The sequence below is a fragment of the Episyrphus balteatus genome, chromosome 4 (genome assembly GCF_945859705.1).
Source record: "Episyrphus balteatus chromosome 4, idEpiBalt1.1, whole genome shotgun sequence".
In the NCBI taxonomy this organism is placed as follows: domain Eukaryota; kingdom Metazoa; phylum Arthropoda; class Insecta; order Diptera; family Syrphidae; genus Episyrphus; species Episyrphus balteatus.
The window spans coordinates 68,807,459-68,826,137 of NC_079137.1; the positions used below are offsets into that span (position 1 = coordinate 68,807,459).

Consider the following 18,679-nt stretch of genomic DNA (forward strand, 5'->3'; position numbering starts at 1 on the left):
TAGGAGTAAAGGTAACATCTTACGAAAATAAAGTTAGCACCGCAGACGGAAAAGCTCATAATATAATTGGATTTTGTAAAATATCCACAAAATATAATGGTGTTTCTAAAAATCTTACTTTCTACCTGGTCCCAAACCTCACCCAGACACTTTATTTAGGCATGAACTTCTGGAGGGAGTTTAATTTATTACCTCAAATCGGTGAAATACAAGCTAATGTCGATGACGATGAAAAAGAGGTTAATATTAAAGATGAAGCAAAATTAATTGAACTTTCCCCAGAACAGAAAATGCAGTTAGAGGCAACAAAAAAGTTGTTCCCGAATTTTGTCGAACTGGGTCTAGGAAAAACTCACGTTGGCATTCACGTCATTGATACTGGTGAAGCGGCACCAATCAAATCAAGACACTACCCATTGTCTCCCGTCCGACAAGAGGAAGTTTATAAAGAATTAGACCGCATGTTAGAGCTTGGGGTTATTGAGGAGTGTAATTCTCCATGGTGTTGCCCATTGGTTTTGGTAAGAAAGCCTGGCAAAGTTAGATTGTGTTTAGACTTTCGTAAGGTAAATGCAGTCACAGTAAAAGATGCGTACCCCATGCCGCACATTGATGGTCTATTGAGCCGAATAAAGGATACACACTACATCTCAGGCATTGATCTCAAGGACGCATATTGGCAAATACCATTAGAAGAAAAGTCGCGGCCAAAAACAGCCTTTGCAGTCCCAGGTAAGCCACTTTACCAATTCAAAGTGATGCCATTTGGACTGAGCAATGCAGCGCAGACGTTGTGTCGTACCCTTGATAAGGTTATACCATCACGTCTAAGAGATCAAGTTTTTTTATATCTAGATGATTTGTTAGTTTGCACTGAAGATTTTGAAAGTCATTTGAGTATATTGAAAGAAGTAGCATCGTGTCTTCGCAGGGCTAATCTTACCATAAATCTCGATAAGAGTAAGTTTTGCATGCGGGAGATAAAGTATCTTGGATATATAGTAGGACATGGGACTTTAAAAACTGATCCAGATAAGATTGAAGCGATGGTAAATTTTCCCATTCCCAAGTCTCAAAGACAAGTTCGACGATTCTTAGGACTGACTGGATGGTATCGTCGCTTTATCAAAAACTATTCTGATTTAGCAGCACCGTTGTCGGATTGTTTTAAGAAAAAGAAGTTTGAACTCAGTCCTAAAGCTTTAGAAGCTTTTAACAAGTTAAGAGAAGCTCTTTGGTCAGCACCGGTATTAAACCAACCAGATTTTAAAAAGCCTTTTACGATTCAATGTGACGCTTCTTCGGAAGGCATTGGGGGTGTTCTCTTTCAACTGGATGAGGATGGAAATGAGAAACCCATAGCATATATGTCTAAAAAGCTCAACAAAGCCCAAAGGAACTATACGGTAACAGAGTTGGAATGTCTTGCTGCGGTCTTAAGCATAAGAAAGTTTCGAGCATATGTTGAGGGATTACCTTTTCGTGTGATAACTGATCACGCAAGCCTGAAGTGGCTAATGTCACTGAAAGACTTGAGTGGACGGTTAGCTAGATGGAGCTTAGAGCTACAAGGTTTTCGTTTCGATATAGAACACCGAAAAGGATCTCTCAACGTAGTACCCGATACTTTATCTAGAGTAGACATGGATGGTATTTCAATTCTGTTACCTGTACTAGGAGAAAGTTGCGATGAGATTTCTATTACTTCAGTTGCAGAAGAAGTAGATTTAGAGTCAGAAGATTTTGATTCCGAACAATATTCCAAGTTGAGAGAGAACATCCTCGCGGAGCAAGAGTTACTTCCGGACTTGATAGTATCTGGAAAATATGTGTACAGGAGAGTGCGTTTTAGAACTGGAGAGGTGGGTGAAGAAGATTCACTTTGGCGACTTTGGTTGCCAGAAACATTAACTCGACAGGTGATAGAATCTGCTCACGATAGTAAGCTGTGTTTGCATAGTGGTTTCAGCAAAACATACGAAAGAATTCGCGAAAAGTACTATTGGCCAAAAATGGCTATAGATATAAAACAGTATGTGAGTTTATGTGAGACTTGTAAAACAGTCAAAGCTCCAAACATAACATTGCGCACTCCTATCGTAAATCAAATAGTAACCGAAAGACCTATGCAAAGACTTTTCATAGATTTATTAGGCCCATATCCTCGAACCAAACGGGGAAACGTTTATGTCTTAATTGTATTAGATCATTTCAGCAAATTTGTTTTCTTGAAAGCACTTTCAAAGGCCACGTCTTCAAAAATAATTCAGTTTTTAGAAGGAGACATTTTTCATCAATTCGGAACTCCGGAAATGATACATTCTGACAACGGTCAACAATTTGTGTCTAAAGAATTTCAATCGTTTTTAAATATCTATGGAGTTAAACAACAGAAAACGGCTTTATATTCTCCGCAGGCCAATAACTCAGAAAGAGTAAACCGAAATGTTTTAAGCAAATTAAGAATTTGTATTTCCGAAGACCAAAACGATTGGGATATTCATTTGTCAAGCATTGCTTGTTCGTTGCGTTCAGATGTCCATGATTCTATAGGATGTCAACCATATTTTGCACTGTTTGGCCAAAACATGGTAGTACACGGATCAACTTATAAAATAATACGAAATCTAAAAGCACTCGCGGATCCCGAATTACTAACTACCCCAAAGGAGGCTAAAATAGTGCTATCAAGACAGAAAGTAGCTGAAAATTTAAAGAAAGCACATTTAAAATCGAAAAAAACTTACAATTTACGTTCCAATCCAGTAAGTTATGTAGTGGGTCAAGAGGTGTTTCACCGTAATTTTGCCCAAAGCAATTTTGCTAAAGGCATCAACGCAAAATTATTGCCAAAATTCCTTAAGTCCAGAATCCGTAAAGTTGTAGGGACTTGTTTATACGAACTTGAAACGCGTGAAGGTAAATACATAGGAGTATATCACTCGAAAGATATACGTCAATAACCTGAAAGAAAAAGTAAACAAAAACAAACCACAAAGTATCAAGCGTAAAATCAGAATGAATTTATAGAACTTATCTGATAGAAAGTTAGAACTTTGCCCGGCACGAGACAACAGGGCGTAAGGTACGGCTCCCACGTTAGTTGAAAGATGCGACTTTTTCTTTAAGCAAATTTAGCCGTACTCGCAAATAGTTAATCCAAATAAAAATCATATTGTTTACAGAAAATGTAAACAAGACTGAACTGTCATTTCATTTTCAGTCATTTCACTTTTCAGTTATAATCCGTTTCGAAGTAAGGTTAATTTTGTATAAACAAAATAGTAACCGTACATTTTAATTCTTTTCTTACACATTGAGTCATACTTTCTCCTTTTAGCACAAGAGGGTATATGATAATACTACGCACCAATTTTTTTTACAGCCATTTTTTAATTTTTTTATTTATTATTTTTATATTTTATTGAATTTTGTTTTTGAATTTGTTTTAGCAAAAGTTGAAGTATCACTTCTTTAGCACTATGCAAGAGTATTTAAAAATCACTGTTAAAGTAAACATTTGATAACTTTTCCGATGTTCAAAATCTCGTACGTACGTGGGTTCATATGCATTGTTTCCAACAAGTATTTGTCGGAAACCAGCATAGCCCTGTAACCAATTTCAAATATAATTAAAACTACAATTATTATCCAAAAAGCTTTAAATTAATTTATTATTAATAAATAAAGAACTCACGAGTTGACCAAAACATGCACCGACACCTTTGACATTTCGAATAAACTTAAATTTGGGAATAAAAAGGGGAAGGGATAAAAATAGTACGAAATGGAACAAGGAATGAAAAGAAATTTAGTATGTTCCGAGAATGAAATTTGGGATATTGGGGGAATGGAATAAGGTATGTTTAGGAAGTATAAGATGTTGCAGATTTGTATCCAAGATTTTTGTTGCTAATTATTCTTAGCAACTTTTGTTGAATCTTTATGTGGGAGGGATATGCAACTTGGGAATGATGATACCTTATAAGGTATTTTGCCACATAAATACCGATAATAGAGTTGAACAAAAGAAGGTTGTTCAACAAAGAAAGTAGATCTTAAGTTATGTATTTAAATAACGAACAAAGAAGGTTCTATGCTTTACAGGAAATTTAGGATAGATAAAGATTCACTTGATATACCAAGTTCAAAGTGTCGAGACGACTAAACTCCACTCGAAAATAACGATCATTTTACATTTTTTAATTTACATAAGTTAATTTTATAAGTGTTAACTTTTATAATACTTTACTTATAAATTTCATAAGTGCTAACGAAAGCAAAGCAGAGTTAGATTAAGAATAAAAGAAATAGTTAATTGATATAAACTGAATATCAATTTATTTGAGGTAAGCTCGAATATAGTGTAGTGAAAATACTAGAAAAATTATTAACAAGGGTATTTTTTCTAGGCGGTTTTGTTTAATTATATAGACCGCCTCAATTCCATATCTAGAAAAATTGGCTTGATAAAGAAACCTACAAGAAGAAAACTATACGAAGTTACAAGGAAAATTAAGTTAACCCAGAAGGAACCCACTATAGTTCAGGTGGCTAATACGCCCTACTAGCAGTCTATAGTACCAGAGAACTCAAGTTCAATTCCAGTGTGGAACCAACCAATAATTTTTTTTATTGCCTTTTTTATTTAAAGTAATTTTTTTAATCAAAGTAATTAAGCTTTTGTTGATACTTAAATTTTAAAGTTTAAATAATTAAAATACCTAATTCGAATTGGCCATACGCTAACAGTGACGGTAACAAAAGAAGTTGTTTTAAACAATTATAACACGAACCGGGTCTAAAGATATATATACATTTGAATAGTGTTTTAAAGAACAATTTTAAGTATATACATATTAATATATTGTGGAAATAAGAACTAAAAATACCAAAAGTCCTCACGTCAACTTCTGCTGCAGTGATCACTTCATCAGGATATAAAAGGGTGAGTTTGATAAAAAAAATACATATATTAAAAATAAAACTTATATTAAATTATATACTTATATCTATCTTAAAATAATAACGCTATTCAAAAGGGTTTTGGGGTAGGGGATTAATGATTAATTAATTGAATTAACATAAAACTAAAATAAGAATAAAAATCTAAAATTTATAATAAATACGAAGACGTTATAATCGCTAATAACTATTTCTTTGAACCAAATCTAAAAACGTATTTACTGAATTCGATTTAGTATCATAAAATTATTTGTCTTTAATTTCGATAACATTGCATACAAATAAAATATAACTAAAATTATTGAAATTTGCATTAATATTAAATAATTTTGATAATGATAAACTTAGAATAAAATGATGATCTTAATGAAATGCAAAACTATTTATTTTTCTTTAAATGAAATCTGAAAAGTTAAAAGAATGAAGATGGAGTAAGTTTTAACATAAAGAGATGGGGGGGACAAAGTAAGTAGGAGGAAGTACTGAAGATAAGAAGATGCCAATTTTAAGGGTCGTCTAGGCGAGTACGGCGACTATGGAAGGGAGGGTGAGAAAATTGTCTCGCGTATCTTCAACATCTAAAGATACATTAGACTGGTATGATATTTATTTTTTTGTAATAAGGTTGAAGATCAAAGAACCACACCCACCGACGAGCTACAGTAGCGACCAGCATACCAGCAAAGATCTTCGGTACCCAAACAAACCTGTTACACTACTCATGCAATCTCAAAAATAATGGTGCGTATAGCTGCAAACCAAAACGTGATAGAATAAATTTGTAAACAGTTTTGAATTAATAACTCTAAAGTCACTTAAAACCATTTAACACAGTTTGTTCTGTTTTTGTTTAAAAATTTGAATTATTTAAAATTGTTACTCAATAACGCATTTTCCTGAATAAAACGATGTCAAAATACAAAAAATGTAAAAAACACTCAAAAATGATTAAAATCGTCTTTGATAAAAAAAAAGTTAAAATGTTAAGAATCAATTACTTTGGCTATTTAAAGAAAAGACACCAAAAACATTAAAACCGTTAAAAATCGAGAACGAAGCGAAAACGAGAAAATTTCCGCATATATTTTTCGACTTTGAATTACATGAGTAATTCCCATGGTTTTCGTCTGTGGCAGTGATTGTGGAAGACAGCAATAAGATAGCAGATGCGCAATCGGTGGTGATGATATAGAAAGAACACTTCTAAACTTCTAACAGCTTCTTGGTGACTGAAGAACAGTGAAGCATTTAATCTTGAGAAAGTTTTACAATTTTATTTAATAGAGCACTTAAACAATTGTACGCAAAACCCAGTCGCATAGTTTTCCGATAATTTTACCTGAGGAATAGTTGTCATGTCAAGTTCTTTTTACTTGCTCTAAAAGGCAGGGATATTAAAAAATCGAGGTTTTATTCAAAGCCAGAATTTCGCAATATCTCGCTTAGAACGAATGAACATCTTCCATACATTACGTAATGATCAAAGTAATTGCAATAAACTGCATTTTTTATTTTTGACAAAACGAAACAAAAAAAAACAAAAGAACAAAAATGGCGTTTTTCTTTCTATCGGCTCTTTCGATTCATCAACCGAATTTATATAGAGACAGTTCTTATAATCTACAAGTATAAATGCTTTAAACTGCTAGAGCAAGACGTGCATTTTATTTGAGGTACATTCAAATTATTTATATTAAATATAGTTGTCATTCATCATTTTCGATGTGGTTAAGATAAAAGGTCGCTAAGTTCTGCAAGTAGCGCGTTTAGAAACACTGCGCAAGCATAGTATTTTGAAATATTCATGAAAAAATCAATAAGAAAATTTCTTCTCGTAAAATGTAGTTTCAATTTTTTTTTATTTAGAACACAATTTGTTTAATTTATTAAATCAACAAAAAGAAACATTATTTTCTTTAAACAAAACGCAACCAAAGCGTGCGAAACCAAAAAAAAGTCTTAATTTCTTTCTCTTAAGTAATTAGCACCTGACACAAGGAATCAAAAATATTGTAAAAACAAGGAAAATGTCTAAAATTCTTAAAAACTATTGCACTTATAATAATAATATCAGTCCGTCCTAACAGACTACTGGAATGGAATGTATCCATCTTAAAAGAATAAAGTCTATTTATTACATCTAAAGAATGTATGGATATATGGCATAACGTCGTTTGGGATAGTTCTTAAAGTTTTCTTTGTACCATTTGTGCGTAAGCCAAGCGTTTTCAGTCTGCGAAAAGAAAAACAAACAAAAAGAGAAATTAAAGTCATGTTGTGTTATGGTAATTATTAAAAACTTAACCTGATTGGCAATCACCCAAATCACAATATAAGCCCAAGTACTGCTGGCTGGAATGACGCCAGAAATAGCCACATACATGGCAACCTCGAAAAACATGTGTGGCGATGAAACAAACTCGAAGAAACCACCTTGAGGCATCAGGTGCTTCTCGGTGACTGTGTTGCCGGCGGGGTCTTTACGCAAATTGACTAGAATCATATTCGATTTGTATTGTTGTGACCAGCTAAAGTGAAAGATGAAACAGCAAATGTACTGCATAAATGTGATCTTCTGGAATGAGAATGATGATGGTGTTGTTCCTGAAACAAAGTTTAATTTCTTTAATATATTGAGCTAATAACTCTAACAAATGGGACATGGATATGGAGCGGAAGTATGGAGATGGGAAAGTGTGCATAACACGTATCTAAAAAGGAAGCGAAATAGCGAGGGAATGTTTAGAGGAGATAAAAGAAAGACAGAGTGATGGAAATTCGAAACATTAAATTTAATAGCTGATAACTTTTGTAGAGCAATTAATAGCTCGATAGATTCGCTTAAGGCAAAAAAAAAAAAAACTGTGAATGCGCGTACACACAACGAATGGTTTAAAAGTGATCTCAAAAGAATGAAAGATTTTAATGTTTTGAAATATAACCAAGTTGTTTTGTCAAATGAAGATGCTGTTTGGCAAAGTTATCGAATTGTGCGTAATAAGTTTAATGAGTCATTTAAAAACTGTATATTTCCGGACTGCTTGAAGGAATATATGGAAGAAAATCAGCAACTAAAATGCCAATTGGCATTCAGAGAGGGGCACAGTTGTGAATAGCTGATAAATCTTGTTATTGCGTTTATTGACCTGAGCTTTTGAAACGATCGATAGAGAGATTCTCTTTAAAAAGCTATACAAATATGGAGTCAAGGATAAAGAGTTGAGATAGTTTCAGTCATATCTGCAGAACCGCAGGCAGAGAATTAAAGTTGAAGAAGCAGTATTAGAATCCATAAATATAGCCTTAGGTGTGCCGCAAGGCTCAGTATTAGGAACGCTGTTATTTATAATTTATGTTAATGAAATGCCTACAGCGATTAAATATTCTTGTCTAAAATTGTTTGCTGATGATGGTTTGTTGTACTTTATTGAAAAAGGTATTGATGAATGTGTAAAAAAAAGTTAATTTTGATTTAAAACATGTTAGAATTACTCTACTAAGACGTTGTTCTAAATCCACTGTACTAAAATAGTACTGTGTTATATTCATAAATGTTTTATGTATATTTGATTTGTTAATCAAATAAATATTTTATTATTACTTCTTAATTAATTATCGAGAAAACATTACGTGTTTTAATTCGTCTCTGCTAATAGGTTATGGGCCTATCGCAAAACATTTTTAAAATATATAAATAAGATTTTGGTCTTTAATTTAATAAAATAAAAAATGTATAAGTCCGATAATAGTACTTCGATTGATCGACTTCTTGGTCGTGAAAATTATCCAACATGGAAAATTGCTGCCCTGGCATTTTTAGATTTGGATAATCTTTGGAAAACAACAATTGATTATGAACTCGATGCATCTGGAAACCCCAAAACTGCTGTAGATCCAGATAAGGATCGAAGAGCAAGAAGTAAGTTAACCTTAATGATTGATCCTATGTGCTATGTCCATATACAGGGTGCAAAAACAGCTAAGGACTAATAAAACACTACTAACGAATTGGTTTCATATGAATAAATTAAGTATAAAAATAGGAAAAAGTAAGTGAATGTAAATAATATAAATGGAGAAACTGAGGCTGAAGTTAAAATTGATAACCAAAAGATAGAAATTGTAGAAAAAATAAAGTATTTAGAAATTAGAATTCAACAACAACATTGACTATACATACACTGCCGGTCAATAGAATAGGTTCACCTTGTAAACGGGAAGGAAGAGCTTTTTTCGCTTAAGAAAAGCTTTTCAAAAACCTTTTCGAGAATGCAGTTTCAAAGCATGTTTTTTGTAGCAGAAAGAAGTAGTTGAAAAACTATTGTAACGGTAAATGTATGTATATCCTGTTTTGGAATGTTTCTAAAAAAAAGTCTTATTTTAATCGGTCAATAGAATAAGTTCACCCACTTCAAAGTAACTTTGGGTTCAAAGAAACTTAGATTACGAGGGGAAAAAAACCTAAAAATGAAAAGAAAAGTACACTATCCTTTGGTTGGTATTCGATTCTTCCGTATTAAAATCTTAATTTAAATCTTCCCCTGCAAGTACTCTTTGAACTGTAGAAAGATTTGAATAAATAATAAATAACTTTTTTGGAAACTATATAAGTTTTTTAATTAAATAAAAGATAAAGAATATTTTCTTATACTCATATTCTTTATCTTTTATTTAATGTAGAAAGATTGATGAGAAGTGTCCAAACCTAGATCGAATTTAAAACCAATAGGAAACTCCGTTAAAACCTCAAAGAATTGAAAATATGTTGAATTTCAAAAAGTGTCACATGAGTTAAAAAAGAGATTTGCAGCGTGTGTGTTCTTTCCGAGGAATTAAATAACATTTGTGTGTCGTGGAAGGTTTAAATCATTTCTTATTTTTGATTTAGGAGGGGGCGAACTGCTTTTGCAGCGAGATTATAGCTATTAGGTCGAAGTAATGGTTATAGTCGATTTTCCATATTTTGATAAGAATGGCCTTGATTTTCCGTCGTTTTTTTTTACTAAAAATTCATGCAAGCTCATTCTCCAAATGACTTTTTCAGACTTTATTGATTTATTCGGGGACTTTTCCGAATAATAAAGAGGTATTCACACCGTCAGAACAGTTTTACTGTAGAAAAACGAGTAAAATCTACCACTTTTGTAATAGTCTTTCTACTCTTCGGACCTTTAACTTGTTGGAAAAGGTCGAAAATGTCTTGTTTGTGAATTCTATTAGTGAAGATAATAATTTTTGAATAAAATATAATCAAATATAATTCGTTTTTGGAAGCATTAATTAATTGTATTAATTTTGTTTTAATAGTTTTCAGTCAGATTTTTTTATAAATATGTAAGTAAGAAAAAGGGATATCTTTGAATATAAATCATTGAAAAGGGTTTTCCTTCGGTTTTTGTAGGCGCAAAATTTAATTATCTAGCTGTGTTCCCTTGGCCTTAAGTATCTACTGCTAAGTACTTCTGGTTGTATTTAACTCCATTTCTTCTATAGAAAAAATGTCTTTGAAGGGATTCATAAGTACTAAAAAGTACTTTGCTGGGCCCAAAGGAACACAGCCTTTATTGTTTATGTGGTGAACTTATTCTATCGACCGGCAGTGTATAACAAAATAAAAAGGAAAAAAATGGTTTTTTTTTCAAGAATCAGAAAAAGGATATCTACTATAACTATGTGCAATAAAAGTATATAAAACAATAATAAAGCCTCATTTTAAGTATTTAAGTATTTTCTGGATAGTATAAAAATATTTGATATATTGCAAAAATTGCAAAATAAAGCAAAATATAAAGGTCTTAAAATGTTTAATGAATTGCCAAATGATTTAAAGTTAGAAAATAATTTCAAAATATTTACGAAAAAAAAAATTAGTAAGTTTTGAAAAACGAAATACATAAATGAATAGATTTATTTTTTTATTTATGATTTATTTATATTTAAAGTAGGTAGTTTTATAAATAAGAAAATGAAAAATGGAGGGGAGAAAGGAGATGATCACGATGGGAACAAGGAAGATAAAAATTGAAAGGAAGCAATGGAAGAGAATACAATATATAAACGCATACGAGGGGGATTGGAAAGAGAAGTATGAAGTGAACAGTTGAAGCAATAAATCTAATACAATACCTCTAACAAATCCCTCAGTATTGGCCAACACAGCAGCAACACATCCAAAATAATGAAAGAATCCCACAATATAATGTGACAAATTGATTTTACTCTTGGACGAAAAGATTTGAATGAAATTTGTCTCATAGAATCGTCGAACACATTGCATTGTTATCAAAACGGTAGCTACAAACCCGGAAGTTGAATTAACCAAAACATTTCGATCTTTACCACCCGCTACAAAGTCCAAAAAATCAACCACGCAATCGGGTGCCGTAGTTCCGTGAATCAAAACTTTCAAATTCAAACTGAGTGCCAATAAGGACCACCCGAATGCAAATATATAAAAATGACTAAACCATGATTTGGGTACTTCTAACTTCCCAATTAAAGGATTCTGTTCTCCTTTGTGACTATGTTTACCATAGCGGAAGGATTGTGTTATGAAGGCCGGCAAATGTGGTTCGATGGCATTGATTAGCAATCCCAAGAGAATAATGGTTAAGGTAAAATTTATAAATATCGAATTGAGTAGATTTATTTGATATTTATCGAGTAGTTCTTGGAGGAATTTTATTTGTTGGAGTATCATTTTTGTGTGGTTTTTGTTGAACTTTGTATAACTTTGAAGGGCTTGAACTCGTTTTCGATTTTGATGAGAAGACGCTTTCACTATTTTTTTATATTTGTTTTATTATAATTTTTTGTTGCTATTGCGGCTAGAAACCGACCTACATCATTTTTTTTTGGTGTGGTAGGTATTTGTTGGTTTGGTTGAAGTGGTGAGTTTTGTTGGAGAAAAGTGACATTTTAATTGGACGTGTTTGTGTTCATGCATCATGATGAAAACGATTTGTTGAACTAGTGGTACAGTATTAGTCGAAATCATGTTTTTCGTTTTTCATTCGTTTTCATTTCTTGGCAAGTTATATAATAGGTGTATTTTTTATTACAACCGAGCTAATCTCGACAAAAAGAACGCCTCGGGGCTTAACCGGTAATCTTGGCAGCACGGCATATTGAATGTTCCGAAATCAGCAGACACAAAAAAATTTACAGTTGTCATAGTTTTCGCTTTCAGGTTTTTTTTTCTTGTATGTTTTACAAAGAGATACAAAAATATATGCTAGCAATACTAGTTAAATACATTCAGCCAGATTTATTAGATTTGCTTAAATTAGTTCTCAAAGGGTGTTTAGTTAAGCTTGCTTAAATATTTAATTCGCCTTTAAGCAACGTTGCTTAAATTTGTATTTATAATTGAATTTCCACAGATGATTAACTAATCGATAGTTATGTTAAAAAATGAAGGGGTATTGAATTGACTAATCTAATACAAAATACATTTAAGAAACATCACGTGGTTTTTGACAGCTTGAGGGTTTGTATTTTTGTAAACAAAAATTCTTAACCTTGACTGCACATTAGCAGCGGTATTTATTAGATTTGCTTAAATTGGTTCTCAAAGGTTGTTTAATTAAGCTTGCTTAAATATTTAATTCGCCTTTAAGCAACGTTGCTAAAATTTGTATTTATAATCGAATTTCCACAGATGATTAACTAAACGATAGTTGTGTCAAAAAATGAAGGGGAATTGACTAATCTAGTACAAAATACTATTACATTTTAGAAACATCACGTGGTTTTTGACAACTTGAGGGTATGTATTTTTGTAAACAAAAATTCTTAACCTTGACTGCGCAAAAAAAAACAGATTAGGTCGTTGACAATGAGTTTGCTTTCGTTGCCAGACGGCATTAATTTTTTTTATTTGTATTAGCCATTTTAATTTTTTTTTAACATTCTTTAATTCTTTGATTTGAATTTAAAATTCAAGCTCCTTTTAGGGAATAATTTCATTTCAAACCAAAATGACGCCTTCCCGTGCTTCTTTTGCTTCTGTATAGCTTTATAGAAGCAAAATTGTTAGTTGGGTTGATATATTCAAACATTTCCCAGGGAAATGGTCTCGGGAGAAGGGCCCCAATCGGAAAAATGGTGAAATTTAAATTTTTTTTGCTTTCCCCATATTCTTCACCATTGAAAAACGAAATTAAAGCTAAAAAATAATTAAATTTCAGGAACTTTTCAGTTAAGAGTTTTTTTCAGAACAGGTCTGATTATGACGATTACAACTCAAAACATCAACTTTTTGAATCGTTAAGCCTGGTACGCTGCTCGCGCTAAATTGTAGCCAATATAAAATTCCCAGAAAGAAATAAAAATTTTTTACTAGAAGGAAATACAAAATTTTTACTTTTCTAAATTTCCCACTTTTTCACTTTTTAGGTCATTGTAGTTAAAGCCTGGTACGCTGATCGCGCTAAATTTTAACCGAGATAAAATTCCCATACAAGTTATCGATAATTTGTATGGGATCCATTTTAGCTCGGCTAAGGGCCAGTTGTACAAATATTTAAGGGGGGAAATCCCGCTGGACGACGGGTTTTTCAAGAATTTTTATTGGAAAACTGAAAGCATTAATTAAAATTTGGAAAAGTACAGGATATTATTGACATCATGAAGTGCTAACGCAATTTTTTTGAAGTAATAAAAAAACAAAATGGCGGCTCTACAGCCGTTTAAAGTTGATGCCTCGCGTTTGCGCCGTGCAATGCCCAAGTCCAGTTAATTATTTATAATCAAAAGAGACATTTTTTTCCATTAAAATATATTTATACGTATTGCATGAACCTAGATTTAGCAAAAAAAAGTGTAAAATAAAAATTAGAGACCAAAAAAACAAAAAAAAAAAAAAAATTTTTTTTTATAAAGTAATTGTTAAAAAAATATTTATTGTGAAAATATTAAACTTTTAGGTTCATGCAATGACCAATGAGTTAACGAGTAATTGACACTTTATTTCAAGTCGATAGCTTCATTAGTTTTTGAGTTACGTTGCACGGCGCGGAAAAAAACGTGTTTCGAGGAAAATTCGTTTAAAGTTTTCATTTTTGTACTGTGGTAGGCTCCGAACGCATGGGTTTCAGGACTATCTTGGGACTTTTTGGGCTTCATTTAAGGCTAAGATCACTAAAATAGTTTATTCGGTTGATAAATAATTTTTTTAGGCAAACAATTAATAATGCAAAAATAAAAAAAATTCCAGAGGGTTTTCCCCCCTTAATTCGTGGATCAGCAACTTTTATCTCCTGAAATTGAAAGCATAGCTGAGTTTTAGCACTGGTTCAAGGTCCATATTATGTAAAAATAGCCACATTCATGCTTGAACCGAAGTTGACCTGCAGCTAATCCGCCGAAATCGGCGGGTTAAATTCCTGAACCAAAGGTGACCCACGTTTGTACAATTTGCACTAAAAATTTTCGATAATTTGTATGGGAGCTAAAATTTAACGTGAGCTGCGTACCAGGCTTAAAGCCTAGTACGCAGATCGCGCTAAAATTTATCTTTCATACATATTTCCTCCAAAGATAAATTTTAGCGAGGATTTTTAGCCAGGTAGTACGCAGTTCACGCGCTAAATTCGAATTCTCATCTACTACTTTTGCAAAAAGTCTCCACTCAATTAAGCTCGCGAAATAATGCTCAGCGCATTTTTTCACAGATAAATTTTGACATTTTTGTGGTTGTTGTTGTTGCTGCGAGGAGTAAGAGGCAAAAAAACCTTGGAATATATAAAAGAAGAGGAATAAAACAAAATGAGAGCGTAAAAAGGTATTCTGCCGGTAAAAAAAATATGTAATGTAATATTGAATGTAAGCTGGTATAAGGAAATGAAACTGTGATTCAGCCGTTATTTTTAAATTTTAATTTATCTTGGCTTTTAGCGAACGCGTGTAGAGATAAAAATTGTAGAGATAAAATTTAGTTTAGCGCGATCTGCGTACTGGGCTTAAGCCTTTAAAATGACCTAAAAAGTGAAAAAGTAAAAGTAAAAAATTTTTAATTTCTTTTTAGCGCTATTTGTTTTAGGAAAAAACTAACAAAATTATTTTTTTGACCAAAAAATAAACTTTCTGCATCATTATTTTTAATTTTGTGGTCGGAAAAACTGTCACAAAATGAGTTTGAAAATTTTCACTTTTTGACTTTTGACAAAAAGTGGCCGTCTTATGGCCTAACTACAACGGCCACTTTTTGCAAAAAGTCAAAAAGTGAAAATTTTCAAACTAATTTCGTGACAGTTTTTTTTACCATAGAATTAAAAATAATGACGCAGAAAGCTTATTTTTTGGTTAAAAAAAAAACAATTTTTGTAGTTTTTTTCCAGAAACAAATAGCGCTAGAAAGAAATAAAAAATGTTTACTTTTGTAAATTTCCCACTTTTTAGGTCATTGTAGTTAAGGCTTTATATACCTAAAAGAGGGTGGGTCTTAGGTAAAAAAATTTCATGAAACTTTTAATAGTAACAATCTGGTCTACAATTTTTTCATTGAAAATTTTTTGATAAGACTTACAGTTTTGCTGAAAATCGTGAAAAACTAGTTTTTGGGACTTTTGATCCCAAGTAAATTTTTTTCCAGGTCTCGGATCGATGAGGATCGATGGTGTTTCCAACAATCCTACCAATTTTCAGCTTGTTGGGAATTTATGTAACCTCGGATGTCTAAATTGACCGGACTATTTGGGCTTAAGTAATATCAGGCTATTAAAACAAAAACTCCAAAATATCTTTTAGAATTTCTAGTAATTCGATCTCTTTTTATCGCAGGTGTGCATTCAGCCTTAAATCACAACCAAAAAGTATCCAAATAAAATCACCCCCTTAACCCAATTCAGCACCAAACACGCACTTTTTCGGCAGCCATTTTTAACAAATTCCCCAATTCAGCTATATAATCATGTATAAAATTACAAAATTCACCACAATAAAAATCGCATTTTTTTTTATCTTGTTCTTCTTGCTTGAGCATTTTTCTCTCGACCTCTCCGCATTTTGTGAAAATTTCATTCAAACTTCAATCATAAATTAATTTAGCATCGGCCTGTAAGTGTGTTTTTTTCTGTTCGATCTATAAAATAAATTTAAAATATATAAAAAAAAGTTTTTCATTTGTTCTCTGAAAAAATCACAATTTACACATACATCTTTCTCATTATCAAGTAATTGTAATTATATTTTTGTTTTATAAAAAATTGGATATAAACAAATTACATTTATTTTTAATTAATTTTTAACAATATTAACTCAAGAAGAAAAAGAAAACCGCAAGTATTTTTTCCTCCTAAAAAAAAAAATTTCTTTTTTGTTCACTTTTTTTTTTGTAGTCTTCCTTCAATTTTAAGTTTTTTTTTTCGTGTAAAAAAGTGAACCTAAAATCGAACAAAGAAAGTTTTTTATTTTAAGTTTTTAGTTGATTTAAAAAGTTCAATGTATTCTGTGGGAATTTAATAATTTATACATATATAAATTTTATTTGAAAAAAAAAAAACGGATCGAAAGTTCGTAAGTAGAGAAATTATAAGAAATAGAAATTTTTCTCAATTCTTTGTGGGGAATTTAATTTTTTTTCTTTTCCTTCCTTCCAATTTCATCTTCGTGTGAATTTTTTCTGCTCGTTTCGTTTCGTTCCTTCAAGTTTTTTCTGTTTCATGTGTGTGAGAGTGAAAGAGATAGATGATGTTCTCTATTTGGGAGAAGTGGAAAAGGATATTCTCTTTCTCTATTATGTATGGGAGAGGGTTGATGTGATGGTGTGAGGGGGAAAGAAGTACACTGTCTGCGAAGCAAGTGGATGATGTGATGTGTGATGATATAAAAAAAGGGGAGCGGCAGGGTGGGATTGGAATTGCGCTCAGTGTGTTTTTTTCATACAAATTCTGCTTTTTCAAGTCACCACTAGAGTTCCTAAGATCGTTTTACTTCATGATAGTACTATGGAAATATATATACAATGATGTGGATGTGGTATATTTTAATGCAAGAAGGAAACAACAACCAAACCGACTCAACTCAGACGCAGCCAGGACAAGAGGACGACTTCATTTTGTTTTTTTCCTTCTAACACAAACTCGCTCGACAAAAAAAAATGGATTTCGCAAATCCCATTCCCAATCGAAGAGGGAGGGTGAGCGAGCGAGAAAAAGAGCATTTACTGCTAAGTTAACTCTAGCAGGAGGTTTTGCTTGCTTGCCGTGTTTGTCGTTTGTCCTCCTTCCTCGTCTCGCAGGCACATTCAGCCGCCAGTTGTGGAACAAAAGATCGTCATCATATTGCTCTTTGTGCTAGCGAACACGTCGTTGTCGATTCGTCACCTCTTTGCTCTTTCCACTTGACGACGACGACATAGCGGCTGAGTGCTGGTGCTGGCTGAGCTAAGGTGCGGTGACGAAACAAGTCCAACCAACTACCCGTGCCTTGGTTGTTTCGTTTTGTCGCACCTACTCATTCATGTACACTCTGTGTCATCGAGCTGTTTTGTGCTGTGAGGCTGACATCCGGAGATGAATAACCAGTTGTCTCTTTTTGTTTCTTATCAAAAACTCGAAACAACACTCACTCATCCATATGTCATGCTTGTTTCTTAATTATTTGCAATTGTATGTATATCTGTATCTCTAAAAAATACACCTTGGCCTTGTTCGTTTTTTTTTTCTTTAGGATTTGTTTTTAATTTTGTTCTCTTTTTTTTGTTTTTTTTGTTTTTTTATTAAATTATTTAAAAATTGATTGATAGTTCCATTGCACTTGTCTCTTGTGAAAGAGTTGAGAGCTTTTTTTTTGTTTGTGATTTCTATGATTCTTATAAGAAAGTGCAAGAGGGATGTCGCTATATTCATTTTTAATTTTACTAACACAAATGAATAAATCCACTATATTCTCGGAGAGAATACAACAACAAAAAATAAAAGAATTAAGGGGGAAATTGAAAAATTCCTTTTTTTCTGCACGTTGCCAAATTTCTGTCTTGTCTTTATTTTTTTGTTTTATTGTTTTGGGAAAATTTAGCATTTCTTTTTTTTTTTTTTGAGTCTTGGTGGATTTTCTTGAGAATTTTTATTTAAATGGGTTAGATAGCTACATGCATGAAAATTTAAAAATTGATAACATTTGGAAGGTGTAGCAAGGAGGTCCATTTATATAGTCAACAATAAAAAAAAACTATTTTTTTTTTGTGGAATTAGGTCAACGAAAAGATTCAGGAAGTGTAGATATTATTTGGGTTTTTTCTTTGGTCCTTGGAAGCTTTTTTTTTTTAATATTTTAATAACGCTAGGGTTTTATTGTAGAGAATAGGAATACCTTTTCCTACCCAGCATTTTTTGGGTGTGGGTGATACCTACCTACCAACAAAAAAAGGGGTTGGTTATTTTTGTATTCTGCCCCCCTGGACAAAAAATTTCTCTCGAATTGAAAAAAGAAACATCTTGACCGTTGTGGAAGAGAGTTTGACTGATAGAATTTCGGCTATCTATTTGAGTGCATTGTGAGATAGTTTTTCACTTTGGAAAACAACTTGTCGTGTTGTTCTTAATTGAACTTCTAAATCACTTGCACCTTTAGACAAATAAAAATTGCAAGATTCTATGCAATAAAAATGAGAAGTAGAATTCATAATTATGTATTCCATTTTGGAATTTGTCTTGGATTCTAGAAATTCAAGAAGTATGGTCTCTTGGCGAGAACTCTTGCTAATTTCGTT

General features: G+C 32.3%; 1 protein-coding gene across 1 annotated transcript; it reads right to left on the minus strand.

Annotated features, from left to right (window-relative positions):
* Positions 1-6,668: 6,668 nt before the first annotated feature.
* Positions 6,669-11,837, minus strand: LOC129919033 (polyprenol reductase). The gene is made up of 3 exons (XM_055999837.1): positions 11,092-11,837; positions 7,271-7,569; positions 6,669-7,198 (listed from the first exon to the last, which is right to left on the minus strand). The coding sequence occupies exons 1-3, from the start codon at positions 11,663-11,665 to the stop codon at positions 7,106-7,108; spliced, it is 966 nt and encodes a 321-aa protein (XP_055855812.1). The 5' UTR covers positions 11,666-11,837; the 3' UTR covers positions 6,669-7,105.
* Between the last annotated feature and the right edge of the window lie 6,842 nt (positions 11,838-18,679).